At 39.1% G+C, this 21,975-nt stretch overlaps 1 protein-coding gene across 1 annotated transcript in view; it reads right to left on the reverse strand.

The window, feature by feature from the left end:
- The window catches only part of PRKCG (protein kinase C gamma), a 4,166,346-nt gene that overhangs the window by 629,816 nt on the left and 3,514,555 nt on the right, over positions 1–21,975 (reverse strand). Inside the window, exon 14 of the mRNA XM_044080462.1 lies at positions 21,320–21,458. Coding sequence (XP_043936397.1) covers positions 21,320–21,458 — 139 coding nt within the window. The remainder of the gene's footprint in view (positions 1–21,319; positions 21,459–21,975) is intronic.

The following is a 21,975-nucleotide window of genomic DNA, read 5'->3' on the forward strand; positions in this document are numbered from 1 at the left end:
AACCTCTTGAGTTTGCCAGTAATGCCTGAGTGGAGTATTGTGTGAAGTGCTTAGGGAAGATCAAGCTAGGCAGTGCGAACTGTTTTGCCCTCAACCATTGCTTTGTTGACCTTCTCAAAGAAGTCCACCAGGTTTAGCAGTCATGACCTGCTCTTGACAAAGCCAAACTGGGTTGGGTCCAGTGTCTGAAGGTTTTCTATGCCATTATTGATTATTTCAATGATAATTCTTTCCATGGGTTTGAATATGAAACTTATAGTCTTAGACTTACACATTGATTTGGGGTTAAGGAAGATATTCATACAGTTCTTGGCAAAAGTTGAAAAATGTTGACTTCCATTGAGGACATTGCCAGGTGGTAGAAAGCACTCTTTCAAGAATTCTTGAACATGGTGGACATGCACTCCTTTGAGGAGGCAGAGCCAGATGCAGCTGTTGGAAGTTGGGACTGACTCTGCTTTTGCAGATAATGTCACTGTGAAGACTAAACAACTTCACATTGACAAGGTTATTGGATTGGATGTAATGCAGTCACATATGCCAAAGGCACTTGATAAGGAGGACAAGTCACAACTGAAATGCATTTTCAGTGTGGAACACAGGGGCAGTGCCTCTGGACTGCAAACTGTGCTGACCATTCACATTTTTGAAAACTGTAGCACATTCTAGTTAAAAAACAGAGCATGGACTCAGTGGCATGATGCATTCCTATGCTAGGGTCCTGGAAGTAGACATCCTCAGATATTTGAACTACTGATTTTATAGAAGCAATGCAGACTTCTTCCGGGTTGTAGAACTTCATATCAACTCATTGTTCATGCACAGATATTGAAGAAGTCATTAGAGTCTCTTAGAACTAACTTCATGTGTAAAGTGGACCTGTAGAAAGTATAGAATTGCTATACATTTCTGAGATTAAGTTTTTCACTTGCTGTATTTACCAACCACACTATCAATGGACACCCTCTGCATACTAAGTTCTCACTGACTGTCAATCACTATTGCATTTGGTAAAAACAAAGTCCTACAAAGTTGCTCTGTACTGTGATGCACTTGAAACATATATGTTTAATAATATGAGCATTTTATGTGTATTCTACTGCAATGTTTTTGTCTACTCTTCCCTCTCTTATTAGTTGCATCTGACTTCTATAGTAACCCTTCAAATAGCCACCTCCATTAGTGGAGTTTTCAAGGCAAAGTACGTTGCCAGATCTTTCTTCTGCATAATACATTCACACACTGACAGCCCCAGCTAATTCAGAGTCCCCAGTACGCTCACTGAATTCTTTAGAATGTGGGAAGAAACTAGCATCTGTAAAAAAAACACATGAACATAGGGAGGGCATGCAGACACCACACAGAAGGCACCCCAGCTAAGAACCAAACTAGGTCTATTAGAATGGTGTCCGAAGATGGCTTACATACAAGGCATAGACCTCCCCTCAACAGTGAGCTATGCTTTTCACCACTGTGCCTCCCAAAAGGTCTACCACTGTCCTACAGTGTAGCACTATGCTTAAGCAACGTCAAGGTTCAATTTCAAAAACTGTCATTTGTTACGTACTACATTTTAGCCATGTGGTCTGGGTTGTGACAGCAAATGGTCCTCTGACAAGTACTCTCACCTGGTTAACAAATGCAAAATAAATAAGTAGAAAATATATAAATGAGTATCCTGGAATGTCTTGTGTGAGGTACTACAACAGAATGAGTGTCCCAGTGCCTACGTATCAATCATCCCATGTATTTGTAAAGGAAGGTTTACATCCATACTCTTAGCATTAAGTTTATATACATTTAAGGTGACCTTGATTCTGCTAAGGTCATTCCTACACTGTCTTCCTTTACATGCTCTTCATGGGGAAAATATCATGGCACAGAGGAGGCATGCAGATTACTTCAGTTTTGGTTGTGAAGGTTGCAATGATGTTGTCTGCAGATGATGTTTTTGGCTTGACCTTAACTAACTGATTGACTTCTGGAGCATATACCAGGGTGGTTTGTTAGTGAATGTGAACTGGCTGAGAAGAAAATCAACAGGGTCAGATGAGAGGTCAAGGTTCCCTAACACTCTCTGCAGATGAATATGCAGCAGCTGGTTCAAATGGAGGCATTAAGCATCTTGGTGTCTTATTCAGAGTGAAAAGAAAGGGAATCATGAAAGTGACACTCAGATGGCAGAGTGGTGACAGTATACCAGGATGTGTGGTGACGTCAGAGCTGAGTTATAAAATAAGGAACGAACCAACAGAATCCCATGCAAGGGGGAAATGCACGGTCCAAACCAAATACTCAGACTATCAACGGGGTAAACCTTTTGATTCCAGTCGATCTGTTAGATTTGTTGATACTAATCAGGTTAGGATGGGGCCTAGTCGCACCAAAAAGAGACCTCGCTCAATCTTGAAGAATAAGGGTGACACCTCATTCAGTACGTCTGGGGAGGAATCCTCATTCACTGACAGTGAAGGGGCCTCTGAGAGGGTTTCCCCTAATAGGAAGAAAACAAATAAAACCTCCCCTTTAGAAGGGGCAAGGGACACCGGGGGGGCAGAAAGCACCGAAAAGCAAACCACTCAGGTCTCATTTCAGGGTTTACTGGACAACCTTCTGAGGTAGAAGTTATGCCAACCTCTAATCAGAATGTACTGAATTTGTCTAAAGTTTCTTTAACCAATGAACAGATTGTTCTCTTGAACAAAGGTCTCAATTACATTCCCTCTTTCTTCAGTCAAGAATATCATATTATCCAAGATTTACAGGCATTTTGTCGGATTTTGAATTTAAAATTGTTTTTTGATGATGATAATTCCAAACCACCAGAAGACTTTAGTTTTGGCAAGTCATCTTTTCAACCGCCCATGAATAAACATGTTTCCATATTTATGGATACCATTTTGAGGGACATTCATTTTGAGAACTTAGGACATGTTATGTTAGCAAGCAATCTTACCTCGGAAGATAGGTCAGCCTTGGACCAATTATGTAACAATAAAGATATAGTGGTCGTCTCTGCTGATAAGGGAGGTGCTGTTGTGGTTTTGAATACTGCAGATTATATACAGGAAGGGTTGACACAATTGTCCGACACTAAGTGTTATATGCACATGTCTTTAGACCCCACGCCTGTTTTCAAGGATGAAATTGATTCTTTTTTGCAGTTAGCCTTTGAGGAGGGCATTATTAATAAAAAGTGTTTGGCTTCACTTATGGTTTCTGAACCTTCAAAACAGATACTGTACCTTTTACCTAAGATTCATAAATCTTTGATAAAACCACCTGGCAGACCGATAGTCTCTGGAATAGGATCCTTGACTGAACCCTTATCGGCTTTCCTTACGAAATATCTTAAGCCATTGTTAAGCCTGATAAGATCTAGACTGCAGGACACCACCCAATTCCTACAGCTAATTAAAGATACCCAACTGGAACCTGATTGGTATATGTGTACATTGGATGTAAAATCATTATATACAAGTATACCGCATTGGGCGGGTTTACAATCTCTTCAATACTGGTTAGAAAGGGCGAATCTTTATACACCTGGGTTTAACACATTATTGATCTGTATGTCAGAACATGTACTCAACAAGAATGTTCTTTATTTTCAAGGCCAATGTTACTGGCAGTTGCAAGGAACAGCTATGGGAGCATCTTTTGCTCCCATATATTCTGACCTTTTTATGGCCTATGTTGAGGAATACATGATATATGACACTTCACATAACATCTATCAGGTGGAGATGGACATCTGGCGACGTTATCTGGACGACTGTTGGCTAGTGTGGCGTGCGGATGTGGGTTATTTGCATGAATTTGTGGAATACCTGAATGACAATGTATGGGGACTTGAATTCTCTGTGACCTATGATAAAAATACTATCAATTTTTTGGATGTCACGGTATTCAGGAACTCAGATCACACCTTGTCTACCAAGGTTTTTCGTAAGTATCCACAATATAATACTTTGCTTCATGCTTCTAGCCTACATCCCCGTCATACTATTAGAAGTATTCCTATTTCTCAATTCATTCGTATTAAACATCTTAGCTCTAATGATCAGGAATACCAACTAGCCAGCAGGGACCTTAGTCAGAGGTTCACTAATAGAGGTTATGATCAATATGATATTGTGTCAGCCAGATGTAGGGCTAATTGTATAGAGAGGGAAGAACTATTGCAATACAAAAACAAAAACAAGCACACATCTGGTACCCAGGTTAGATTCATTACGACTTATGGAAGAAACATCAATATGATCAGGAATATTATCAATAAACATTGGAATATTTTACTGGCCAATGATAGGCTACGAACAATGTTAGGGCCCCGATGTCAATTTTCATACAAGCGGGGTAAAACCTTGGGCTCTTACCTGTCACACTTTAAACACATGACTAGTGGAGGTACTATTCACAAACAACTTACATTACATGGTGACGAGCTTTTTGGCTCTTTCCCCTGTGGTCATTGTGGTTCTTGTTCATATATGCCTAAATCTAAAGAATTTTCCAGTCGTAACACCAGTAGGATATTCAACATAAAAATCTTTGGTAATTGCAGTAGCGATTGGGTGGTGTACCTAGCGTCCTGTTATTGTGGTGCATTTTATATGGGCCAAACTTCTAGAGCATTAAGATCTAGAATGAACGAACATCGTAGTGATATCAGGAATCATAAGGAGACTAGTGCCCTATATCAGCATACACTTAAACATCCACAGGCTAAATTCAATTTCATGGTTATTGATCGAATTTCTGGAGATAGAACTAATAAATTAGGTTGGCATGGTTTATTAGATCACAAAGAGAAATATTGGATCACAACCTTTGGGGGGTTTGTTTCATCCAGGTCTCAATGATCATCTCTAGGGTGTTATGGACATTACAGATTAAACCTGCACACATACCATGTTGAAAGTTTTGGATTTTCACTGATTAAAAGATTATTGTTATATTTGTTAACATAACTGATGTTTATGTTTTCTGCCTTTTGTTTTGTTTGATGACTCTTCATTCATATTTCATAATGGGCCTTGTTATGATTAGCAGCGCATATTTTATATGGGGGTTAAGGTCATGGATCATCATTATTTTATTTCATTCTGGAGGCTTGTCTTATTATACGTTGTACCAAAATCTATGCTTTTGCTGTATGGATATTATTTTTGTTTACTATTTGTTTATGTCATATATATTTTCATATTTGGCAAAAAATTTTCTTATCAGCATTTTTATTTTTATTATTTTTTTGATCTTTCATTGATTTCATTTATTTACTTTTTTTATTAATTTTTCCATTTGTGACCACTGGTTGCTCTGATGACATATGTCATGATCTCAAATTACTGTATTTTTTGTATATTCTAAATTATATGTTGTTCTTTAAAATATATATATTTTTTTCTTCATTTCATTAATATTCATGAACCTGCTTGCCTTATTGGCTGTTGGTTTATATTTAAATGAATGATAGAAGGGACATGTTTGTTTTGTCCTACACTGAAGAAGGCAATTTTTGCCGAAACCGGTTTGTTTTAGTACGCTTAATAAAGGATATTTGAACTCCATTCTGCTCATGCTGGTCTATTTGGTGGTTTGCTATAAAATAAGGGTCTCGGTGTAGTTTTCAGTCTATGCCCCCATCCATGTTCACAACTTTTGGGTAGTGATATAAAGTGGAGTTCATGAATAAAAGCATTGGAAATGAGATTCCATTGCATAGCTATACAGATTACTCTCCATAACAGGCCAAGATGCCTGAAATCTGGCAGGATATTGTATCAGAATTGATACTCACTGGTCTTTTTTCAAGGAATATACCAAGTAGATTAACTAGAAGTAGCCCTGAGACAGATTCAGGACACATGGGAGATATTATATGCCTCAGCTTCTCCATTCCTTGCAGCAAGAGTTATGGATTTTATTTGTTTGTATGTAATTGTTAAATGGGCAGGTAAGCAGATCCTATGACACTTTTCTGTCATAAACCAGGCCAAAAGTCAGACACAAAATTATAGGAAATAGAGCGTCCAGACAAACAAATATTCTGATAATAGTGAATTCAGGTTTGCCCTGCTGAGCTTACTACCTTCAAAACCTCACCAAACAAGCAGATTAGACAACAGATGACAAATAGATGTTTGGTATAGTTGAACATTTAATGGCGGTGTGTCCTACATAAAGAATTTAACAACAGTTGTCTAATTTTACCAGCTGAATAATATAGCACACAGAACAGAGAAAACAAAAATGTATTCCAGGTACAGGACATACTAGTGAATAGGAATGTTGCAACAGTACCCCATTTTTGTTAGAATCATTAGCCATTTGCAAGATTCCTAGTAACTAATGAATAGGAGTTTGTTTCATGACTGAAAGAGTGAAAGTAGTGACATTGCAAGGTGTAAAGAAATTAAGCTTTCTCTGCTTGTATTTGTCTAGTGCTTTTTGCATGGTAGTTCATCACAGAGCGGCTGACACCAGTTTTACAGTTTAGGGAACTATCTGAAATGATTTACTTCTTATCAGCTCTTTTCATCTTTGAATCTGAGAGGATGAAGTACATTAGAGGAATGCAGTAGTCAGCATGACTGTTTTTTCAGAGACCTTCTTGTCCAAAACCTGACGTATCATGTGACAGAGTGGAGTTTTTGCATCTATAAATCCATAGCCATGTCCAAAAGTTACACTGCTCTGAATAACCCAATTTGTTGAAGGCTAACCAGTAATCCAGTCAGTAAAGGAAAAAAAACCAATATTTAGCTATCACTATAATACACTCCACTTTTCCTACATTCTGTGCCCTTTTACAAACCACAAAATAAGTAGCTACATTAAATTTGTATAGCTGTCAGTACTGTTACAGTCTGGTTGCGAGCCATAAGAAGAAAACTGCACCAATGGAACGTTAGCTACTGATATTCACTCTGCTGTTTCTACATGACCTGCCAGCATTTGTAGGACTCAAGGTACCCTGACATAAAATTTATGAAACAACTGTGGATCCCCCTTAGTGTAAACATGCAGCTAGTTTTCCATGGCTGAACTGATACTTTACTCCTCCAGATTAATAAGAAATACACATCAACTGACACTTGTTAATGAGAGTGGGATTGGCGGCCCCGACAATGACAACAATGCATAATTAGTTTTTTCTGGGAGATTTTGTTCAATCAACTGAAAATCAATGAACTATCAGATCTTGTAACATTCTGTAAGCTTTTTGTGAAGGGTTGTTCACTACACAGTGATTACTGCTTTTTCTTTCTCTTTATATTTAGTAATGTCAGCAAATTCAAATACACCCTCTCAAAGTTAAACCTGAGCACAACTTCGCCAACACAGTACCCTCACAACAGCCCTTCCTCCATTTGAGTGCCTTTGTAAAATGCTTTTAAATTTGTCATGGAGTGAAAACCTGCATCAGCCTTTGTCTTTTAATAGTTTAATTTCAGCTTTTCCTTATAGTAATTTAGCAGTATTCATTTATTTTGAAAACTTCAGTTCTCTGCCTACTATTACAGCATGCACATATTTACACACACACACACACACACACACACACACACACACACACACACACACACACACACACACACACACACACACACACACACACATACACACACAGCTAAGTGCAGCAAGTTTTTAAAATTACTCTTTAGCATTTAAATTTAATCAAGGTTCCTTCTTTGACATTTAGTTTGCCTCCTATATGCCGACAACCCCATTATTCATTCTTTTCTGACATGTCTGCCTGGACTTTTGCTCTGATAGCCAGAAGCACACTTGGATGCTTTTGATACACTTCATAGTGAGCATAGAACTGTACCTGTAGAAATCAGCTGAAAGCATGGAAATATGCCCATTCAATGATTTCTAGATGGGTGAAGTTTGCCCTCTAGTGGTTAAAACATTATTTTATAAGATCAGGACAGAAATGCTGTGCATTGACTAAAATGACAAAGTAATTGCTTGAGGCAGAAATGGTTTGCAGTAGAAGATGTTGAATCCGTGTTAAATAGGTCAGGGCATCGCTATGCATGTGCTGACAAATCCTTTTAACATTACAGTGCATTAAAAGCAATATTTCCAGCATGAAATACTAAACTGCTGTCAAGCAGGTGACCAGTGACTCCTTCAAAAAAAAAAAAAGCATTCTGTTTTAAAGATGGATACTTTCACAATAGAAATTTTATGTTAGACTTTTCTGCAGAATTTGATTTTTTTTTCTGACTAGATTAGGTGCACTACAGAAATGTTCTTGCTTCCACAAAGTAGTCAAGAGAATTAGTAAACATTTGGTATGATGAGAACGTTGTGGTTGTTTTTCTTTCGACTTTTCCCGGATAGGGGTCGCCACAGCGGAACTCTGGTCCGCTATTGATTGGCAGTAGATTTTTACAGTGCTGAGGTGTCAGCTCGATGCTAAACCTTCAACGAAGGCACACACATTTACGCATGTCTTTCAAACGACACTCGACCACGGGGAGGACATGCAGACTCCACACAGAAGGTGCTCCAGCTGAGAATCGAACGGGAGAACCTCTTGCTGTGAGGCGTCAACGCTACCGCTGCACCACCAGGGCTGGGGTATGATAAGAATACATGCTGTAAAAATAAAAAAGTTAGTAAACTGATCTGTTTAAAGCATATTATTCTAGTCTTAGTTGTACTATTACCAAATAAATGCTGAATATTAAATGTATGGAACACATCTCTGAAACCTACATACATATGACAGAGACACTGTGTGACATAATCTACATAACATATGACAGAGACACTGTGTGGCATAACCTAAATAACATATGACAGAGACACTGTGTGACATAACCTACATAACATATGACAGAGACATCGTGTGACATAACCTACATAACATATGACAGAGACACTGTGTGACCTAACCTGCATATATGACAGAGACACTGTGTGACATAACCTACATAACATATAACATTTGACAGAGACACTGTGTGACATAACCTACGTAACATATAACAGAGACACTCTGTGACATAACCTACATATCATATGACAGAAATACTGGGTGACATAACCTACATAACATATGACAGAGACACTGCGTGACATAACCTACATAACATATGACAGAGGCACTGTGTGACATAACCTACATAACATATAACAAAGACACTGTGACATAACCTTCATAACATATGACAGAGACATTGTGTGACATAGCCTACATAACATATGACAGAGACACTGTGTGACATAACCTACATATATGACAGAGACACTGTGTGACATAACCTACATAACATATAACATATGACAGCGACACTGTGTGACATAACCTATGTAACATATGACAGAGACACTGTGTGACATAACCTACATAACATATGACAGAGACACTGTGACATAACCAACATAACATATGACAGAGACACTGTGTGACATAACCTACATAACATATAACAGAGATGCTGTGACATAACCTACATAACATATGGCAGAGGCACTGTGTGACATAACCTATATAACGTATAACAGAGACACTGTGATATAACCTTCATAACATATGACAGAGACACTGTGTGACATAACCTACATAACATATGACAGAGACATTGTGTGACATAACCTACATAACATATGACAGAGTCACTGTGACATAACCTACATATATGACAGAGACACTGTGTGACATAACCTATATAACATATGACGGAGACACTGTGTGACATAACCTATGTAACATATGACAGAGACACTGTGTGACATAACCTACATAACATATGACAGAGACACTGTGTGACATAACCTACATAACATATATGACAGAGACACTGTGTGGCATAACCTACATGAAATATGACAGAGACACTGTGTGACATAACCTACATAACATATGACAGAGACACTGTGTGACATTACCTACATAACATATAACATAGACACTGTGACATAACCTACATAACATATGACAGAGACACTGTGACATAACCTACATAACATATGACAGAGACACTGTGTGACATAACCTACATACCATATAACAGAGACACTGTGACATAGCATATGACAGATACACTGTGTGACATAACCTACATAACATATGACAGAGACACTATGTAGCATTTGGAAATGCTGTAGCATCATCAAGACAAAAGCTGTACCTTGATCTCATTAAAAAGAAATATTTTGCACAAAGAAACAGCATAACATCTGTAGATAAGGCCTACCAATATTGTCTCATATAAGTGAAATTTCCCAGCCATCACTAACAGAAAACAAAATGCCAGTAGTAAAATATGAGTTTTTGCACGGTCGCTCAATCTGTTTTGTAATCAGTGGGATTTTGCTAAGGGATAGACTTTCCAATTTTTTTTTATTTTTCAACTTGCAACAAAGCCAATTTTCAGCAGAGGCCCGGAGAGAAACTCTCCAGAATATATGTGAATTTCACAGCAGAATGAACTGGATCAGATGGGAGGGGTGTCAATTATCTTTGAAATCAGTATAATCTGGATTTAGGTTGAATATGGTTTACCAGCTTGCTGAAAGTGTAGAGGAGGACTAAAGATCTAGAGGGGAAGGGACATATTTTTCACTGAGTAGAAGAGAAAATGGGACACAGTGTTTGACAGCTTTTTGTTGCATTTATTATTACAGGAGAAAACCACCTCATTGACATGAATGAGGTAACAGCAGACACCTTTTAAGCACATATGCAGTATGCATAACCTTATGATTTCATCATGGCAAATGTTAAGCTTTACAGTAAGGTCAAAAGCCTGACTGTAAAGGGAGCAGGACTCCTCTAATCCAGTGGACTAAACCATAATACAGATGAGTCTTTTAGATCTTCATAATCAATTATCAATGAGTTTTAGTTATTCTTCAGTAGTATATGAATTAGCAGTTTGAGGCAAAAAGTAATAAAGCAGCTATATTTACAGGGTCTCTCCAGCTTCATAACTTTCCTGACTTATATAACTAATGCAATGCCTTGTGACTATGTTAAAACATTCCACAGTTTTCATTAAGTATAAACAAATTGGTGTTCAATCTCCCACACCTCACACTTTAAAAATGAACTAAAAGCTTATTTTCTCAATTCCAGAACCTGCCCTTGCCATGACCCTACCTAGTCTTCCTTCCCTTTATGTACCCTCAAAAGGACCATACTTAGTACCTCATTACACCTCTCTCTCCAATGTGTCTATTATGCATTTGCACAATTTTATACAAACAAAAAATGTTCATTGTTGACCTATTGAACTATATCAATGCAAAATTGTTACTTAGCTTCTTTTTAATGCAACTTTAACTTTATGCATGTATCCCAACATATGTGAATCGTTTTGCTATAACTGCTATTATATCAATATTGTTTAAAATTGTACTTGTTTTAAAATGTATTACTGGAGTTTTTCTCCTCGGGTCTCCATTGAAAATGGGCCACAAGCCCAGTTGGACAAACCCGGTTAACAAATATCAATAAATAAATAAATAAATAAAATAATTGCAATAATTACCTTTATTTTTACACAGAGAGTGGGTGGAAAAATCATCAGTGGGAAGTCAAACAGTGCTTGTTTTTGCAGGCCTCGAGTCTTTTCAGAGAAGACGAAGCCATTGATATACACTGTGAATTTAAGTATCACTCAAGAAACAAACTGACCAATGAAAAGCCAAGTGCAATGTGAAACCTAGGTAATTTGTCTGTCTTCCACATAGAATAAAAACACCAGGCCAAACAGATTTCTCAAAGCAGAAAACAAAATACAACAGGAACAGGTAATACAGGAGGACAGGAAGTCTGGAAAGTAAATGTCTATCGCTATGTAAACACTTGTAGCCCTCAACTGTTTGTCAAAAAAACACAACTGTATGAGGAGCAAAGCAAACATATGAAGCTAAAATCTGCACATACTGTGAAAATAAGGACAGCTGAGAAGACTGAATATACAAGGCAAAAACAGCAGTGTTCTTTAAAAGCAGTGACAATCAGAAAGGATGCGGGTGTGTCCATGTGTGGAAGGCCTCAGGACAAAGTGGGGGAGAAACACTACACAACATCAGAAGACTTTTTGAAATGTGACTCAAGAGTCACTTAAATAGTAAATAGACCCACATGAATAGCATTGTGATGCAGCTTTGGTACATTAAGACGTTTTAAACTCCAAAGCCTGCCATTACTGACTAACTGCAAAACTCAGTAATTTACCAGGGCAAACTTTAAAGGGAACATTGGGAATATTCTGACAACTCATGGTATAGAGTGTGTGTGCGCGTGTGTGTGTGTGTGTGTGTGTGTGTGTGTGTGTGTGTGTGCGTGCGTGCGTGCGTGTGTGTGTGTGTGTGTGTGTGTGTGTGTGTGTGTGTCTATTTGTATATATGTGTGTGAAAGTGAACGAGGCAGGGTGCCTGGACCAATATAATGCACAGGCTGCCAGGAAAGTATTGATCTGAACCTGGCAGTTCAGAGATATTCAGCTTAGCCTGTAATGGAGTATTTCCTCATTGCAGCTAATGTGTCTCTGAATTGTAAATTACTGCATAACGGAAATACCCACTTGTTTACCATACCTCTTACCACAAGCAATGGGGGTTCTTTCTGAATCCTTATGTTGGGGAAGGAATAATTTATGGGAACTACTTCTCTGAAATCAAGGCAAATGTCAAGGCTTTCTGTCTGACCAAGTTTGCAGATTACTGGCATGGTCACTGAATCCTCTGAAGACATGGAAAACCTTCAAGACGTCGCAACACAGAATACTGACTGGTGCCAAAGCAATGGACTAAAACTCAATGTGAAAAAATGCATAATAGTTCACTTTGGAAAGATGGCCAACCCTGGAAATTAGCACATTGATAATGCACCCCAAAAAGCAGACCCAGTGGATAGGGATCTGTAAATACATGTTGACTGTAAGCTGACCTTTGATAACCACATGTCTACCATGCTGGCAAACATATAAATAAGGACACAGTATCCAGGTCCAAGGAGGTCATCGTTTTGTTGTATATGGCTCTCATCCAACCAGTCATAGAGTACACTGCACCCTTTGGCATGTACTTGACTAGGCACTTGCAACAGCTTGACAGACTGACCACAAAGGTTCCTTACAAAAAAAACTAAATAAATAAAATAAAAGGAATAAACAACACATTCTATGGGGGTGTCTCAAAAGCATATTCCTGCACTTGGACTCCTACAAATTGCAGTGATGCAATCTATGCCTAGCCTACAAGGCATCTTCTGATCTCATACTGATGGATTTGTTGTAAAGCAGATTGCATAAGAAATACCCATTTAAGGATCTAAACCTCATCTGTGACATAAATAGAACATGTAGGAGAGGCAGGACTGTGTTTTAAAGATTACCCCTTCTCTGGAATAGGCTTTTCACTCATCTCTAAACCTGTTCAAGTGTAGCTCGAACCAATAATTGGGAAAACATAAATTATCTTTGTTGGGCACGTTTGTCCCTAATGGACAGGGGCATCCTGTGAATGCTTGATGTAGACAAGTCTATACTACAGCCATAAAATCCTTTGGATATTGACTCATGTCTGCAATAGCTTGGCAAATATGATGTAAGCTGGGTTAGGCTTAAAATGCCTCTTGGGCTGATAGCCTTGTAACCACATATGATTAGAAAAAAAACTTTGACTACTATACACTCATTTCAGATGTAAACATTGCCTTAAAGAATATGCCTTTCATCTGATACATTAGTGAATCATACTGCTTATGAAACATTCTTTCTTGTATTTGCACACACACACAGACACACACACACACACACACACACACACACACACACACACACACACACACACACACATGCACACTTTAGTCTGTGTGTGTGTGTGTGTGTGTGTGTGTGTGTGTGTGTGTGTGTGTGTGTGTGTGTGTGTGTGACTTAAGAACATTTGAATAGTTAAGTAAGGGTCACTCACTCCGTGGATCTTAACCTAGACTCTGACATGACCAGATCATACTGGAGAGACAGATACATCTCTCAGAGACTACCACTTCACTGTAATGAGCTTCCAATTCACATGAAGCAGAGCCTCTCCATGACCCTCTTCAAATGGAACCTAGATAAACAGATGGGCCACTCTTGGGGTGGCACTCATGTCCCTCCTGGACAGAGAAAGCCAGTATTAACTACCATAGATCCTTACATCAGTGATCTTCACTCATCTAATCACTGACAATTGGGGCCACTCAGGATAAATATGGCTAAGCTTGTAAGGGCTTTAGGGCCATTAGCCTAGTATCTATGAACCTATGAACAGTAGCACAATAGGTTAATGGCTATTGAAGGAATCACAATCCTTAAGTGCTGGATGCAACTTACCTGCAATATTACCCATTAAGCTGTACTGACAGTGATTTAGAAAAAGTTAGAACGAGCATAAAACTGTGTAGTCAGTAAACTGTGCTACCTTCTAGTAGGAATACTTCAATGTATTTCTGTTTTTGCTGCTAATAAACAGAACTAAGTATGAGGTAAAAACTCTCAAGATGCCTATGACAAACAGTGTTTCTTCTGCCAAGTGGTGAAATGTCTGCCATACCTTCTTCTGTAATATTAAAAGGCTTGGCTACAGGAAGAATGGTAATATAGCTTATGATATGAAAAGGGGGCACAAACAAGTAAAGCAAACATGGAATTAAGAGTGTAAAGACTGGGAAATGCTAATAAAGTTCATATTGAAACTCTGAGGTTGATTCCACTTGCATAGTGTATAGTTTTGAGTAAGTCACTTAACAAGAGAATGACAGCAAGTTCTGTTGATGGAGAGGGACTTATGCCTAATAATCCTTACTTGATTAATCAAAAAATAAATTGCTGATGCTTGTAACTAGCAACGGAAGCAGAGCCAGTGTTAGTATTTTGGGCACCCCCGACAAGTTTCAAGTTGGAGGCCCCTAGAATACTTCCAAAGTAAGTATCACCCTGTTGCTACCACCCCTACTACTAAATCTTTTAGCTCAAGCTAAAAAGCTTTTGGAATAGAATGGGCCATAGTTATTATGCTGTTACATTACAATAGGCTCGAGTACCAGGCCAAGTTGACCCATTACACAGCTGAACATTCACAGTGGTTGGCAAATGACAACAACACTATGAGCAGAGCTGGCCTCAAGTGAAAAGATATCCTAAACAATGGGTTCCATAGCTTCCCCAATTCCCTACTGCTCCACTTTGCCACACACACACACCCAGACCTCAACCAAGCTTCTTCCCAGTCTAGCTTCCTCACACCATACAAATTATTTTTTTCTTTCTTATCTCACATTTTGCCTTACTGTTCAGCTTTTTCCAGAAGCCATGTTTGTCTACATGCTCTGATGTGGATTTTAGACCCTGTCCTGTCAGATATATTTGAAAGTTAAATCGTAGTGTTAACACCCACTCAAGAGATTAAAATATCTTTGGCAACATAAAAAGAGCACGTTGGAGGAAGGGATTTGTATCTCAGAGAATACTTCTTCTATGGAACTGTCTTCCACTCCACATAAAGCAAAGTACTTGTCTTACTCTGTTCAAAACTACTTGGATGAATGGATGGAAAATTACAAATTCACAGTTGATTTAGCACTCATGTAACCTCATGGATGGGGCCAACAAGTAAATGTTCCAACCTTTCCTTGTTCTGCCTGCTTCTGGTTTATTCGTATGCAAAATATAAGGGCTAAAATTTTCCATAAGAATGTAAGGCTAGGCTTCTTAAGATCCTCACAGATCAATAGCTGAGTAGGTACCTATGAACCTATAAGAAGGGGGGGGGCTGGAACTCTCTACCCCATTCCGTGTCCACTGCACCCTCCATCACTAAATTCAAAAACTCCCTCAAATCACATCTCCTTAGTACCTGGTTATGTCCCTGTATCACATAACCTTACCCATACTGCTATTAACTCCCCAGATTGCTCTCTGATCACCTGCTTGATCTCTGATCACCTGCATGCTTGTTTCATTTAAAAGTTGAACTTTTAACTGTAGAATTTACTTAATATATTTTCTTCTCTTACCAATGTATAACTGGCATTGTCATTTTAGACCATAATTTATTTGGAGTGTTCTTAGTTATTTCTTGTTATATTACTATGTTCACCGTATATGTTGTAATCTGTTTACTACATCTTATTTATGTATTATACCTGCTGTAATGTCGTTGTACAACTAGACGCTGGAGCTTTTCTCCCTAGGCCTCTGCTGAAAATGGACTTGGTCCAGTCGGAATTTTCTGGTTAACAAATGTAAAATAAATAAAATAAAATAAAATTACAGATGATATGAGATGCATTTTAGAGTATTTTTCTAAATGTTTTGATCCAGTGATGGCTTGAACAAAAGTCATGAGTAAGGAAAGAATTTCAGTCTTATTTTTTTTTTTTTCAGGGAAGAAAAAGGTTGTGTCTAAGACTTAATTTTCAACATTGACAAAATAGTAGATCACAATAAACTGAGAAAAACATTTTCATGTTTTCAGTGATACATAAATCCTGTTTGGGAAGAGTGTCTGCCAGTCTGCCACCCTACCACCCCCCCCCCCCCAGAAACAAAGCACCTTCTGTGTATCCCCTTGGTGTTAGACTGGGAATAAAATGAAGGTATAAATGGCTACAGTTATATATTTTAAGAGGCTGCCACCATAAATATAAGCATGCATACTCCCCCTACACCTAAATATGAAACAAATTTCTGTATACCCATTTGATGTCAGGTTGGGACAAAACTTGAAGAACAGCTAGAACACAGCAGCACGTTTCAATTAGTTGCTGTCAGATATAAATAACAAAACTCTTCGGCCCTACCCCCAAAAGTTAGCCACCTGTATCTGATATTTTATTGTGAGGAATGTAAAAAATAATGATCAGTGTAATGCATTCCAACTTATTGCTGCTAGACAATATACTGCCCCTACATAAGCTATAGTGACTTTCTGTGTTTACCTCTGTGATTTGTGAGAAAAGTTAAAGAAATAATGACCTGACTCAACACAAGCTATAATGGCCATTTTGGCAGACCACCAAGGTTTATAAGGAATAGTGACCTTGTAAGGTCTGACTGTGAGGAAAACTAAAGAAAAAATGAAAGCACAATCCCCAACCCCAACACAAGCTACAGCAACTTGCCTTTCACACCTCTGTGTAGGGCCGATTTTAGAATAAGGTGTGATTGAGGGCAGGGGCTATCACTAAGTCCGTGTGAAAATACATTTATATATTGTAGGGTTTGGGGATTGCCAAGTCCTTAAAAGCTCTAAGGGTCTGGGTGTGCTGTGACACATTTATGTCTTATTCTTGAAAGAGAATGACTTGTTAACAGTGCTTCTTTTTACTGCCTGGATGAATTATATTAGTGCCCAGAAATATTGTGCAGCTCCATAGATAGAAATCTGTGATATTTTCTTACACATACAAAAACTGTCACTGTGGCAAACAACCCAGTTCTTTTACAAGATGTACAAACACCCCCCCAACACACACACACACACACACACACACACACACACACACACACACACACACACACACACACACACACACACACACACACACACACATATGTATGCATGTTCACCTTTAGCCAAACCGGAGGAATGCTAATTCACCTACACAATGTCCTTGAAGTGACAGAGGCTGCCAGAGCACATGCAGCTTTGAGATGATATGTACTCATTTCCCTGCTGTTGAGGTTCTCTAAGGCAAAAAAAAAAAAAAAAAAAAAAAACAGACACTAGAATCAGTCTAACACTGACTATAAGCTTATGCACATTCTCCATGGTTAGATGCTAGTGCTGCTTTTCTCTGGGCACTCTCTAGCAGCAAGTTCATGTGTTCCTAATGCAAAAGACAGTTTGATGGGTTACTTGCTTCAAAGAACTCTGAAAAAATGCTGATCCACATTCCAAAATAAATTAGGTGTGGGGTAACATGCAATGTTGAGTAGTTAATTAATCTATGCCAGATTCTAAAACATAGGGCTCTGGCAGACCTACATTCAGTGTGAGCTAATTGGGGCTGCCAGAGTCCTATGCCCATTCCCAAAACAAGAATCAGACTTATTATATCAACTGACGTCAGGAATGAATATTGCAGAGGTTTATCTAAGTACAAGGCTCACTAAATGGTGACTCTCATTAAAGTCAAAGGGATGTGTTTACTGAAAAAAAAAACTCCATCTCTATGTGGGACTAGGTACTTCTGGTAGTACCTGGTGGGAAGATGACTACTTACAGTACTTAGTTCCACATCCAGGCAGAGATGTGCTGCTGATGTTTGGTGTCAGAAGGGCTAGCTTGAGTCCATACATATGTGCCACTGTGTGCTGTGGGCCACTGCCAAACCGCTTTGGAGAGGGTTGCATTGATGTATTCCCAAAATTGATTTAAATCCTTAGTGGTCCTTAGTGGACATGCATGGCCATCCCTCTTACTTAGGTTCATAGGTTCATAGGTTCGTACTAGGCTATCTGCCCAAGGGCATTTATAAGCCTAGCCCAGAGTTTTTGTGGCTTTCGCCACCCCTTTAGTTTGAAGAAAACTATGCCCATTGTTTTGCTGTGCCTCTGTCAAGCAGAGACACTGAGGTAATCCCTGGGGTATATCTGCGATCTCCCATCCATTGGTCAAGATTTCTCTTGAACATGGCCAGTGAGGTGCTCTGCCTCACATGTACCGGGATTTTGTTCCACAGCATAGGGAGTCTTTGGGTGATGAATCTGTCCCTCCAGCATGTCCTATTAATGACCGTGTCAAGGTTTAAGTCTCCCGCCCTTGTAGTTCTGAGGGATCTAGATTTTTTGAGGTGAAGCATGTTCATCAAATCTGGGTTTGACATGGCCTTGTATGTCAGGCACAGGTCACCTCTGAGCAGTGATGGCGACTGAATAGAGCTGAAGTTCTTTCAGTCGGGCAGCATAAAACATATTTTTGAGACCCTTTATCCTTTTGGTGAGGAACTTTTGGGGACTTTCCAGCTGCTGCAGGTGTCGGGTCAGATACATTCCGAATGGAGCATTGTACTCAATCATTGGTCTGATGAGTGATGAGTACAGGGGGACGATGACCTCCCTTGATCTAGATGTGAATCCCTTCATGATCAGGTGGGCAATGTAGAAGGTCTTCCTAACTACTTTAGCAACGTGAGTGTCAAACGATAGGTTACTGTCAACCTGAGTCCCCAGATCTCTGATAACTTCTTCTGTGCTCAGTGGATTGCCACCTATATGGTAGCTTGGGGTAACCTTGTTTTTCCCGAAGGGTATGACTATGCATTTCTTGGCGTTTAACTTTAGGCCATGGCTCTGGCACCAGTTATCCGTTTCTGTGAGACCCTTCTGAAGGATATCTGTGTCAGATGTGTTTTCGACTATGGCGCCCAGTTTGCAGTCATCTGCAAACTTTGTCAGCCATAACCCTCCTGTGTTTGCTTGTACTTCAGAAAAGTAGATGCCGAACAAGAGTGGGCCCAGGACTGAGCCCTGTGGGACCCCACTTGTGACAGGCTTTGAGTCTGACATGGCGCCAGCAACTCTGACCCTGTGGGTTCTGTCACTTAGCCAGTTTGCAACCCATCTTGTGATGTATGGGTTTACATTTAAGCTGATGAGTTTTTCAATGATACCTGAGTGGGGTATTGTGTCAAAAGCCTTTGCCAGGTCGAGGTAGGCTGTATGGACTGCCTTTCCCTCATCAATGGCCTTGGTGACTGTTTCAAAAAAGTCGACCAAGTTTAAAAGGCATGATCTGCCTTTGACAAAGCCAAACTGGGTTGGATCCAAAGTCTGCAAGTTCCCTATGTCTTTATTTATGAGTTCCATTATGATCCTCTCCATGGCTTTGCAGATCAGGCTTGTCAAGCTGATGGGACGGTAATTTCCAGGGTCGGTGGAGGCACCGCCTTTGTGAAGTGGGACCACAGTTGCCGTGCGCCATTCCTTGGGTACGTATCCTGAGGTGAGGCTAAGATTAAACAACTGTCCTAACTGCGGGTTTAATTCCTCGTTGAGTTCATGGAGCACACAGCCGGGGACACCATCCGGTCCCATGGATGCTGTGTTTTTCGCCTTAGAGAGAGCAGTTCTCACCTGGGCGTTAGAGATGTTTGGGGGGCTACAATCCTCTGGTATAGATATCTCTCCTTTTGGGGGGGGGAGAAGTTTGCACTGAACCTGTCAGCCAGTATATTGGCAATGTCTGTAGGTTCAGTAATTTTCACATGATTTTGAACTAATTCTGAGCATATCTGGGAGTTTCCTCCCAGGTTTCTAACATAGCTAAAGAAGGCCTTATGATTGTCTTTTGAGTCCTTAGCGATTTTTCTCTCAAAATTTGCCTTGGATGATTTTATGAGAGCTCTTAGTTTTTTACTTATAGTGATCAAAGGTGTCTTACCTTTTAAGGATTTTGCTCTATCTTGTAGTAGCTTCCTCCTTTTGTTGTAGAGCTTGTTTATGGCTGGGGTCCACCAGACTGGATGCTTGCCTTTGGTACAAAGAGTCTTTGTTTTGTTTGGGATTGCCTGATCCATGCAGTCCTGTAGGTGCTGGTAGAAGGCGTTTGTAAGTGATTCAGCGACAGGATGATTGTGCAGTGGTGCAGTGGTAGCATTGTTGCCTCACAGCAAGAGGTTCTTTGGTTCAATTTTCGGCTGGAGTGCCTTCTTTGTGGAGTCTGCATGTCCTCCCCTGCATTTGTGTGGGTTTTCTTCAGGTACTCTGGTTTTCTCCAACATTACAAAGACATGTGTCTGGAGAATTTCTCCCCAGGCCTCAGTGAAAATTTGCTTTGTTCCAAGTCGGACTTTCCTGATAAACAAATGTTAAATAAATGAATGCATGCATAATGTCCATCATGTCTGTATAGAGCAGCCTCCCTCCAGATGGAGCTTTTGAACTGGATAGCCTCATGGCCATGCAGCTCCACCTATAATGTTGGAACTGCTATTACAGGCAGCCAAAGTTTGAAAGTGGGTTTCTTATCTTCATGTAATTCTCCTAGTTAAAAAAACAATACAGCAAGTATGATAGTGCAACAAAAGAAGGTGTTTTATGTATGAATTTTCATACTGATGCCCCATTATATTTTATTTCAATGCACTGTGCTACACATAGTCATTCTAAAGAGTTTTGCTCAAGTCATGATCAAAGAATTTAAATTAAAATAAAATTAAATGAAAATAAGAAAGAAATAACAAATCATATGTTTCAAATGTATGTACCAAAGCAATACTTCCTTTAATGTACTCATTCAATTTTAAAAAGTCAACATCATATATGCACTTGTTTTAATAACATGCTTAAATCACTACCTCAGGAGCTATGTAGTCAGGCGTGCCACAAAATGTCCGAGTTGTCTCTCCTTCAAAAATCTGTTCTTTGCACATACCAAAATCTGTGATCTTAATATGTCCTTCTGAGTCAAGCATAACATTATCCAACTTTAAGTCCCTAGGAAAAAACAGAAAAAAATGTTTTAGTTATTTGGTTTTAATGTTTTTGGTACAAATTATGCAGAACTACAATCAAGATACATGCAAGTTTACCTGGTTTGACTACTTTTTGTTTTGAATGACCATAAAAGACACACACACACACACACACGCACACACACGCACACACACACACACACACACACACACACACACACACACACACACACACAAATGAAGATATTCCATTTTCCTGATGATATTTGACTTTATGGTAGTGTACTTCAAAAATGAAGGCAAAGCAAATATAAAAACAAATTCTCTAGCATGTCACGTAACTTCTAACAGCAGAATACATCCACAATAGAGAATAACCAGAGAAAAACTATATTTGTGATCAGTTTAAGGTATTAATCCTTTGCATTCAGTATGAACACACTTGGCAGAAATCTGACTTGATCTTTACAGACAAGTTCCCTTGACTATTTAGATGTGTACACTTATTATTCTCTTTGTGTCTGCATCATAATTTAATA

This window comes from Protopterus annectens, chromosome 1.part1 (genome assembly GCF_019279795.1).
Source record: "Protopterus annectens isolate FY-2018-M chromosome 1.part1, PAN1.0, whole genome shotgun sequence".
In the NCBI taxonomy this organism is placed as follows: Eukaryota; Metazoa; Chordata; order Ceratodontiformes; family Protopteridae; genus Protopterus; species Protopterus annectens.